Source organism: Typopeltis vanoorti, chromosome 16 (genome assembly GCF_054136105.1).
Source record: "Typopeltis vanoorti isolate ZY-2024b chromosome 16, IOZ_Tvanoo_1.0, whole genome shotgun sequence".
Taxonomy (NCBI): Eukaryota; Metazoa; Arthropoda; class Arachnida; order Uropygi; family Thelyphonidae; genus Typopeltis; species Typopeltis vanoorti.
The window spans coordinates 44,891,260-44,902,888 of record NC_143564.1 but is presented as its reverse complement, the minus strand read 5'-3'; the positions used below and the strand labels follow the sequence as shown (position 1 = coordinate 44,902,888).

The 11,629-nt window shown below is 34.6% G+C and overlaps 1 protein-coding gene across 1 annotated transcript in view; it reads right to left on the bottom strand.

Annotated features, from left to right (window-relative positions):
* Window positions 1-3,186: 3,186 nt before the first annotated feature.
* Ilk (integrin linked kinase) overlaps window positions 3,187-11,629 on the bottom strand; it is a 165,384-nt gene continuing 156,941 nt past the window's right edge. The window contains exon 11 of the mRNA XM_090406216.1: window positions 3,187-10,788. Coding sequence (XP_090262342.1) covers window positions 10,642-10,788 — 147 coding nt within the window. The 3' untranslated portion in view covers window positions 3,187-10,641. The remainder of the gene's footprint in view (window positions 10,789-11,629) is intronic.

Genomic DNA, 11,629 nt, shown 5'->3' with positions numbered 1-11,629 from the left:
TATTATTTGGGGAGTGAGAGGTGTGACTGAAGTCTGATTAGCGGAATAATGAATTACTGACCATTTAAAACTATATATTTAGAAATTTATGTACATTTAATCATACAAATACAACATTTATTTTACAAATGATATTCTATCTTTTTCAATTTAGCTACTTGAGTACAAATTCTACCCTACGGTTCTTCTTTATGAACTGGTCAATAACATCATCATAAAAAGTTGGTTGTAACTTAATTTTCCAAAGCAACACGCATGCTTGTAAAGGCTGGCTGAAGCTCACTGGCCAGAGCTACTTTGACTGCGTATGGTATGTGTTTAAGACGACATGAAGGGAGCAGAAATGGCTATGACCATGCATAAAATCACAGTGCTGTAGCGAAAGACCTGGAAGCTCCCACAACCAAGCAATCCAAGGTAGCTTTGACTAGACGAGCAAGCATCGGCCTTCGATACACAACGCAAAGCTCAATTATTGCCGTGCAAGCTTAAGACGTCTTCTGTCTTACAAAAATAAAAGCCTAAATGGAATGCTTATAAATGTATGCATTTATTAACAAATAAATATTACTTCTTTCTCAAGTAATGAGCTTGCGCAGCAAAGCATGGAGAATTCGCCCCTGGGAATTAGCTTTCTATCTGTGCCAGGAAAGGTATTTAGCAGAGTATTAAAAAGAATAAAAAACAAAATCGAAGTTATACTGAGGAGGGAACAAGCAAGCTTCAAAACTGGAGCTGGAACAAACATTATAGAACATTTTGAGAAACATTATAGAACAAACTTTAAAATTTGATGTCCCCTTGTACTTGAATTTTATAGACTTTGCCAAAGCCTTTGATTGCATTAACAGAGAAATCCTCTGGTATGACGATGTGTTTTGCATTATGGGAGATACTGGGATAGGAGTGTTGTTAGCTTGGTCCACCTTTGCTACGTTACTGGTGTTGTACTGCCTTACCCCGGTAAGGTAGTACAACACCATATTCAGTCCTGGAGATATTTTCAGGGGCAAACTTTGTTTGCTCACATTTGGAGAAAGGATTAAACTAAATTTATTATAGTCTAACCAAGTGAAAAATAAACTCTCTACCACTTGAATACTTTTTACGTTAGTTATTTTATATAATTCTTTATTTGATATTTGATTTGGAAACTGTTTAACTTTCTTGCATTTTGCTTATTTTCCAAGTTTCAGCTCCGTAGAGTAAAACAGATCTAACATTACTTAAAAAGATCTTCAATTTTGTTTTAATCTTGTATATGCTACAGATTTCCATAAAACCAAAGCTGGGTTAAGATGGAATATGATAACATGTCTTGAAGACCTAGATTATGCAGATGATATTGTTCTGATTTCTTCTCGTTTCACTGATTTGCAACAGAAAACAGAAGATTAAGAGAAAATGCATCTTCAGTAGGCTTAAAAATAAATAAAGATAAAACAAAAAATGATAAGGTTTAATAATAAAAGTAGAGAAACTCTAAAGATAGACAATACAGAAATGAAAGATGTGACAGACTTTCCAATATCTTGGAGCAACAGACAGCAAAAATGGTGGCACAGATGAAGATATTAAACAGAGAATAACCAAAGCATGCAATGCTTTCACAAGTTTTCAGCCAATATGGAAATCTGTAGCATACAAAATTGAAGATCTTTTTAAGTAATGTTAGATCTGTTTTACTCTACGGAGCTGAAACTTGGAAAATAAGCAAAATGCAAGAAAGTTAAACAGTTTCCAAATCAAATATCAAATAAAGAATTATATAAAATAACTAACGTAAAAAGTATTCAAGTGGTAGAGAGCTTATTTTTCACTTAGTTAGACTATAATAAATTTAGTTTAATCCTTTATCCAAGTGTGAGCAAACAAAGTTTGCCCCTGAAAATATCTTCAGGACTGAATATGGTGTTGTACTACCTTACCAGGGTAAGGCAGTACAACACCAGGCAACTCGTAGCAAAGGTGGACCAAGCTAACAACACTCCTATCCCAGTATCTCCCATAATGCAAAACACATCTCCTTGCGGATATGTATAATGTTATGCATTAAGGGATTGGCCACTACCCAGACTAGTTTCGACCTTTATTGAGGTCTATTCAGTGGGAGCCAGGCCCAGAAGTGGAGATACCAGGTAGAAGCAATAGCGAGGTCATCTTTACCTATAGGAGTTGCCAAAAGGTGTGCACCTTTTTATTAAATTACTCTGGATTTAGAGAAAGATGTTGAAAGTTTATTTTTCACTTGGTTAGATTATAATAAATTTAATTTAATCCTTTATCCAAGTGTGAGCAACCAAAGTTTGCACCTGAGACAGGAGTGATATTAGCTTGGTCCACCTTTGCTACGAGTTTACGGGTGTTGTACTACCTTACCCCAGTCCTGAAGATATTTTCAGGCGCAAACTTTGTTTGCGCTGAAGACCAAAGCTCACATGTCAAAGGATGGTGGAGAAGGAAAGAAATGAAGCTGGATGGGCAAGCTGGTTAGAAGTGAGAATACTGGACAGAAAGTTGTGGAAAGAAAGGATCTTAGCCTTATGTGCATATCTGATAGCGAGGACTAACATTGATAAGTCTTTTGACTCTATGGAGGTTTAATGATAACAAAATATGCATAATCCAACATGTCCAACAGCCTTCTCCCCCAACTCGTCTTTCTTCATTTCTTGACAAATTTTATATTATATAGCGAGAACACTGGCTCGGGACAGAAAATTGTGTTAAGAAAGGATCTAAGCCTTGTGTGCCACTGGGTACGAAGAGGATAATTAAGTATGTACAAATATAACATTTGCCATTAAGATATAACAGAGGTGATTCATTTTAGCCATGATAGTAAATCTTTTAGATTACACATAATGAAAAGTTTCCAACTTCTACTCTAATTTTTTGATATATCAGTAAAAAAAATGACTCGGCTATCTGTTAACCTTAAATATGAAAAAGAATAGTCTTTTGTTAGGTCTTAGTTGACTTATTATAGCAAACATTGCTATAACAAGCTATTGAAAAGTCCTGAACAAAGTACCATAGGTCAAATGCTATGCTAAAAGAAATTCACTACAGCAAATGATCAATACAACAAACTTCCTGTGATCCTACAAGTTTGCTAGTGTGATATGAGTGTATTACCAATTCTATTCAAATACAGGTAGTTTATGAGTTAATTCGTTCCTAGCGTGCACTCATAAAGCAGAAATTTATTTTCCATATACATAATGAATAAAGGTCAACAGAACTAGTTTATGATTAAACAATGATTTATCCATCCAAAGAAATGAAAACATAGCCTTTAAAATCATGCAAATTATGTCATTTATTTCCAAGACACTCTTCTCTTTTCTTTATAAATTTCACAATAGCATGTATAAGTATATTTAAATCTCAAAGTGCATTTTCTACTTGCTATCTTTACCCTTTAAAACTGTACACTCAATTTAAGAACTTAGGTAATATTTTACAAAGATCTTTAACAGTTATTCTGGTACCCTGTTGACTTATCTCATATTTTATTCCCTACCTTATTCCTCTTCACAGTTTTTATTATTTATTAACCCCACTCTCCATAGTATTACTTTATTCAGGCATGCTGTACAGCATGGGTGTTAAACTCGCGGCCCGCGACGAATATTTTTGCGGCCAGCCAAACGTTTGCCAATGAAAGTGATTACTACACATAGCCGTGTTGCATGCATTTCCTTTACAAGCAGGCGAACCATTTCCCCCACTATTTCTACCAGCCGATTATATACCTACTATCACATGCCAGTGCCACGCCCACGTCTAGTCATCAGTCTTGTTTGAACTGACTCGTTTGGTGTATGTAATAGGAAATGTTTCACTTTCGGTGAACAAGAAAAATAAGTTTTTTTATGTTACACTTACTAATTTGTCCAGTTATTTAGCGTCTGGTAAGTTGATGTTCAAGAAAAAATATCAGTTTTTATTAAAATATTCTATTATTTTATGTTAATGATTATTAATTTTTATCAGTCCTTTGTATTCAGCATGTCTCTATCGAAACTAAGTGATAGTAATAAACGAAAAATTGCTGACTAACATCGAAATTTCCAAGAAAAGTGGGAATTGGAGTATTTTTGCTATGAAGTAAAAAATAAAATAATCTGCTTAATATGTAATCATGTTATCAGTGTACCAAAGTTATACAACATTAATTGTCAACATGAACAACATAAATCAAAATATGATAATTACACGGGATTAATGAAACAAGAAAAGCTGAAAGAGCTCAAGTCGGGACTGAAAAAAACAACAGTTCATGTTTATTAAAGTATCACCAGAAAGTGAAACGGCGGTGCATGCAAGCTACGTCTTGTCGGAGTTTCACAACTTTCTTTGAATAAGCGTTCATATTTGAATCTGCATCTATGGAGGAGAACTGCTTTATCCCACTGGACAATATGAGTAGAGTCAATACTGTTACATCCTGAATGAAGAACTTTATTAAAGAAATAATTCATTCAGGATTTAACAAGTCAGAAAAATCAGCTGAGAGAAAAAACTTGTACTCGAGCAGAAGAACTAAAGTACTAACTGTAAATGGAAATAGAATTACCTTCTTTTAGTAGAGTTGTAAGACCATGTAAAGAACTTTGTGTATAAGTTAGTATTATATTATATTATATGAATGCACCATGTATACAATGAATGGATAAATTAGATGTAAACAATAGTCGGGCGGGCCTGAGGCATTGGCAATCTAGGAAAATGCTGCTATGATCTCGCGATGCGCTGAAGTCGCTGTGGTCGATGAAAGTAGCGGGCGGGAAAAGATTGCAGAAAAAAAAGTAAGAGGGTGCTATCATGGTAAGAACAGGGTGTTAACAGGGGGGGGGGGAGAAGTGAATGGAGAATAAAAAGGGTTTGCACCCTTTTCTCAGGGCTTTTTTCGCCTGTTTCTCTGGATTATGATTTGACTTCTCTCGTGGACCGGCGGTTCCTGATGGCAATTCGATATCGGAGGGTGTGCTTTTCCCTTCGATGTCTGAACTTCTGCCGGTACTAAAGCGTGAGATGTTGGCAGATACGGCCTTTGCTGAAAGTACCGACGGAATACTATTGAGGACGTACATTATAACCGGCAGCTAGAGTTGAGGATGGCCCGAAACAGAGTGAGAATAGACGAGGGAAACTGATGACCATAGTGACCCACCACGTGGACACAGGCTTATGGAGGATTCAAAAGGTAATTCAAACAAAGGACAGTTCAGACGGACCGGGAGACCCTGCCCCAAGAAATGGTTAAGTTAAGTACAGATTTTGTTGTATAATTACCCAGTCAGTAAAAGGGAAAGATGATTGTAGTGTAATAATCGTGTATGGACAGTATTTAAGAACTTTAAGTGATTATTTAGCAGTGGCTAATGTCCATAAGACAAATTGTTAGGAATGATTACAGATGATTGTGACTCGTTTAATATGCAAGTCTAACACAGTAGGTAGAATATTGATTAGAAGAGTATAATGTGTACAGTATGTGTGTTTGTAGTGTATTAAATTACCCAGTCAGTAAAAGGGAAAGATGATTGTAATGTAATAATCGCATATGGACAGTATTTAAGAACTTTAAGTGATTATTTAGCAGTGGCTAATGTCCATAAGACAAACTGTTAGGAATGATTATAGATGATTGTGACTAGTTTAATATGCAAGTCTAACACATTAGGTAGAATATTGATTAGAAGAGTATAATGTGTATAATATGTGTATTTGTAGTGTATTTACCCAGTATAATCAAGTATGGACAGTATTTAAGGACTTCAAGTGATTATCTAGCAGTGGCTAATGTCCATAAGACAAATTGTTACGAATGATTATAGATGATTGTGATCAGTTTAATAAGCAAGATTAACACAGCAGGTAGAATATTGATTAGAAGAGTATAATGTGTATATTACGTGTGTTAAATCTTTAACTCAAGAGAAGGATTTATTCTTCATACATTAGAGTATTAATCAGTTTGATAAAGTTTGATTTAGCATGTCATTGAACTAACTGAGAATGTATATTATGTCTTTAGATTCCAATAAATATGTTTTTTCTTTTATACCTGAGTTTGGCCTGTTATATTAACCAAAACTACCACTCATTAATTTGAACCATGGGAGGGGGAGGAATTGAAAGAAAGGTATAACATGTTGTTATGGGTTACGACTGCAAACCAGAATTTACTTAGCCCTAGTAGAGCATTTGATTTATGAGTATAAGCACTAAATTTATTCTCCTATGTGCACTAAATGTCTGGAGAAGTCTCCCTGAATAAGAGTCCCCTCTATTCTAAGATATTGGCTGCCACAGCATAAAAAAATAAATTTGTCAATATCTGAAGAGGAGACGGCCCCAGACAGAAATTAGAGGATTCGTTTCTTATAGCAAGGATAACCTTTAACAGTCAGGGTATGAATGTGAGAAAATTTAGGAATCGGCCAAAGATATAGAATTTGCTTTCCTTATAGAATGAACACGTAAGAAGTGATACAGATATTAGAGTCAAGAAAATTTTGTTAGTCACGTAGTTAAAGTAGAGAAGTTAAAAAGGAATAAGGGAAGTTAAAATATTTTAGGAAGAGCAACGACAATGGCACAGATGACATATAAAACAATACTGTGCTGCACCAGACAAGACTTCAGAGGTTTGTTATAATCAATATAATATTGATGTTCTTTTATTCTTTTTTCCAAAGAATGGCCAGTTTGTCCAAAATAAGATACAGCATTCACAAGGTATTTGGTAAATGCCAGCCAAAGATAGAGAAGACAGTTTATCCTTTGTAGAAGGTAATAAAGAAGAAATTTTGTTGATAGGAATATATGTTGGAATCAATTGATACTTTTTTAGAATTCTACCAATAGGTTCTGAGATTCCTGGAATGTACTGTTAGATCTGAAACAGGCGACCTCATTCTACATGACATCACCATTCCAGTGTCTAACAGAAATTAACCATAATTTGAGCATACTTATCATTTAGCACAGTGTAACTGTGTTTTTGAAGGAAATAACATCTTGCAAACTAAATTTAGAACTGTTTAAAATAAAGTTAATGTATATATATATCAAATGTAACTGTAAGTCAATAAAAGGGACAACTGTAAGATTCTACACGTAAAAGAATGCCAATAATTCGGCAGGATGGGGCAAAGGTCGCCCAGATGCTACAAGAGCAGCATAAGCGCCCGTGGGTATTACATCTGAGAAAATTTCATGATGCATACATTCCCAGAATTAAAAAACCCCGTATGAGGATCGGTGAGGTAACCCAGTTGGGGACCAATCGGCAGGACGATAGGAGAAATCAAACTCGGAAAGGTGGCGCTCTTGGGGAGCGTATAAAACCCGCAATGCTGATTCGAAACGTCCCCCCCCCGTTTTGTTTGTTCCTGTACTCTCGCCGTGTGCTTCGAGTGTTCATCGTGGTCCAGAGAACACTGGAAGATCGAACGTAAGCAGTCAATGAGAAAAAGCATTGCCGTAAATCCATAGCAAAGAAACAGCGCTCGATTTAGGAAGAGCACGTGAATCCCACGTGGCAGTAGAATCAAGATAGCCAGAATCTTCACAAAGAAGGAAGGACGGAGAGAAACCGAAACAGTGTCGATAAGTACTTTCATATGTTCTAGCCCCTTTTAGAGAAATTGACTAACAGTACGGAAAAGAGTGTATTTCAAATATGTGATAAAAGGAAGTATGAAGAATTGAAATTTATGTGAATAACTCTATACCTTTGGACTGAATTTTAAGAACTATTAGTTTATTAGATATTTTGTCGTGATCCACTCGAGGGAAAATATTAATGTGCTAAATGCCTAGCTGGCCTAATGAGTTGTAAACTGAAATGTCAAATAAGTTGAGAAAATTGAATTGTAAAGATTTAGAAATCAATGTTTATTTTTAAGAACAAGAGAGTGAGAGGAAAGTAAGCGTTTAACTTAGTATTAATAATTGTTTTGTTCCTGTATTATATTAAATAATGAATTCAATAAAATTGTTTGATACCTTTCATGCCTGTATTTCTGACCATGCTGACTGACCCTCCATAAAATTTCGAACCTGTGATCATATTATATGTGCGCAGGGATATCCCAATTAAGAGAGAAAAGGGGCACGACTGCAAATAAACTAGAAAACCTAAGGCTTCTGAATTTTAGTAAATGATATTAGTAGCACCACCTGATACCCTATACTATACTATCATTAGGCTGAGTTTAGCTCTACCCTTAAGGCCCAGGCTAGCGCAGTAAATAAATTTGGCTGAGTGAATAAGGATAGCTTATAGTGATTGGGTATTTCTGGGGGCCCAAAATTGAGAAATTTGCTAGATAAGCGATAAGATCACATATTCAAGTAAGATAGATGCCTTAGCAATACGTGAAGTTAAAGATAGCAGATAGAAGCCAAAGTATATATAAGAAAGTAAATCACGCAAAGAATAATATAAAGGGATAAAGATAAAAGATATAACAATGAGCAAGGGTAGAAACGTAACAATGGCGCAGACCCGACGACAAAAACTTTAACAGTACGAAATAGGAACTCTGTGGACTGTTGGAGAAACTGTAGAAGTTGGAACATAAGAGTCAAGTATCTGTTGGATTTGATTGAAGTTGTAATGATTTGATTCCATTAACTTTTTAATGATGGAAAGTTCTTGTTGTAAGATTATTGGGGAAGAGCAAACATTATGTGCTCCATGAATTAGAGATTTAAGAATGCCAAATTTTTGAGACATGTGGTGTGCAGAATTTTTGTGAATGTATCTGCCAGTAAATGTGGGTTTTCGAAAGACGCTTGTAGATAAGATACCAGAAGACGTTCTAATAAGGATGTCCAAAAATGATAACGTACCAGAGTTTTCTTTTTCCATAATGAATTAGATGCGTGGGTGAAGGTTATTTATCTGTTGTAGAAAGGTGGAAACTTATATGATTTAAATTTAAAACTGCAAGGAAAAGATCAGATCATTATGAACATGTGACCAAGTTAAGGCATTCAAATGTAAACTAGTTCTTTTGGAAAAAACAGTTGAAAAATGAAGATATAACGCACTTTCCGATATGCAACATGAACAAATCAAGTTTAAGTGAAACTGCATCGTATCAAAAATACGCAGAAAAAATTGTAAGCCTTAGAACTGAATTTCAAACAAGGTTTGCAGATTTTAAATTTTTGGAAGACAAGTTTTCTTTGTTTTCTTCGATTTTTTCAATAAATACTGAATCAGTACCTAACCAAATGCAAATGGAGGTAATTGAGATCCAGTGCGATTCAGATTTGAAAGCAAAATTCAGTGAAGTTGGCGTGCCTGGATTTTACAAATATTTACCTGCCAGGTTTAAAAATACTCGAAAATTCGCATATGAAATTATATCCATGTTTGGAAGTACTTATCTGCGTGAGCAGTTATTTACAATTATGAAGGGACATAAGTCTCCTGTCAGATCCAAAATTACTGACATTCACCTTGGATCAGTTTTGAAAGTAATCACTGCGAACAAGATTTACCCCGAAGTAGGAAAGATAGTAGCAGAGAAGAGATGCCAAGTGTCAGGGAGAAAACATTAATTTTATCGTTTTCTTGTTCTTTTTTTATACTATACTTTTCAAAATAAATCTCTTTTTATGAAAATTTAAGTTTTTGTTTTTTGCTGCCCACATAAACTTAAACCTCGTTTATTTGGCCCGTGTTAGCTTTTGAGTTTGACATGCTTGCTGTACAGTATTAATAAGAGAATAAATTTGAAATAAGCCAACAGCAAAAATGAAGAGCAACAACCACTCTTTAACTTCAACCATGGTAACTGTTTTATGTTATGCGAGTCAGTGAGATGCTCTTGTCTGCCTGAGCAAACAAATGTGTGTGCATGCATGTGTGCGCGCGCACACACACAATACTAGTGTATTGTATAGCTGTGTGTGTGCACGTGCGTGCAATTTCAAATACTATATTTATGAATGTTCACAGCATTTATTCATTGCAATTAATGTCCATATTTTTCATTTGTTGATACTTGGGGGAAAAAAACAGTAAATCTGGGAATTTGTAAAGCATGAACTGACTATTTTTTTTAATTACAGTGCAGTCATTACCAGAAAAGATTTAAAAGCACATAAATAAAACTGAAAGTAATTAAATACTTTCAGTTTTTAATTAACCTTTTAATTTTAATTTAACCTTAGCAATTCACAACTAGTGTTGTGAATTGCTAAGGTGTTCAAAAGACAGCATCATAATTACATCATAATGAATTTTCTTAGAAAGAATCCAGAATGAACACCACCTACTCCCGCATCTAAAATTTCATAACCGCAAAAAAGGTGTGTATCTCCATTCAGCAGAGAGACACGAAGTGAAATGTGAAGAACTCCCTTCACAAACATCAGATCTTAAGAATTTTCTGTTCTGAGAGCCCAGTTACAAATCTTATATAAGAGAGAAGCAACGATACGGTATTGAATATTAACCTCACCGGCAATTATGTTAAACTTATACAATATAACAAAATATGATTAAGGAAACAAACTAACAGTAAGAACAACAACTGGCAGTGTTTATAACATTAATTTAAAACTTTCAAACTTTTAATTAGTTTTGTTGCATAAGTCAGAGACAATCTGCTACTGTTTCATTTTCTCCAAAATAGGAAGTATCATGTCAAATGTTGGTCGCTTTCCAGGATCTTCATTCATGCAAATACGAACAAGTCGAGCCATATGCTGTGAAATTCCAGGAGGAATTGTAATGCGCAGACCTTCCAGTGCAATCTAAGAAACAAAAATAAAAAGAGGCTGAAACTTCACTCCTATACTGTAAAGTAGTGAAAATTTCTTGATAGCATTACTGAATTTAAAAGAATTTAATAAGATAATGTAAATCATTCATTAAAAAAATAAAAATTAAAACTGCTAACATGAAAGACTTGAAACAAAGTAGTACTTTAAGAATAGTTTCTAGACTAAGATAAAAGAAGATAAATGATTAAAATTTTATACAGAAGCTACTTTTATATGGAAGGTTTCATAAAACTGTCGAGCCTTTTTCTTTTCAATATATTAACAGAAAGTGCTGTACAAAACTTCTCCTCAGTTATTGTTCTTTTGAATACTGTTCATTACCTTTTTTTTTTTTTTTTAATATAAGCAGGTGGGCAACAGATGGAGTGGAATCTAGGAAAATGAGAGTAACTAGTGGAGTGCCCCAAGGATCTATACTAGGAGCACTACTGTATATTAATGATAATTAATGATATAGAGAATGATTTTAAGGAAAATATCTGGTAATTTGTTGATTATGAAAAACTGGGGAGCCATAGTTTGAGTCTGCAAGGAGAGAAAAATCATAACAACAAAGTGGACTCAGAAGTTAGAGAGGCAGTCAAAGAAAAGAATAAAGCATATCAAAAGTTCCTGGCAAGTAAGTCTGTGTTCATCCATTTCTAAGCCTTTTCAATAGCCTCTAGAATATTTTGCCAGTTTCCTGATATTTAGGATGATCTCAGAACGAGATCTCTAATCTATCACCAGAGAGATAGATTAGAGATCTCATTCTGAGTTGGCATAAAAGGGAATAATAGAAGTATAGTTTATAGGAAAATCAACGACATAA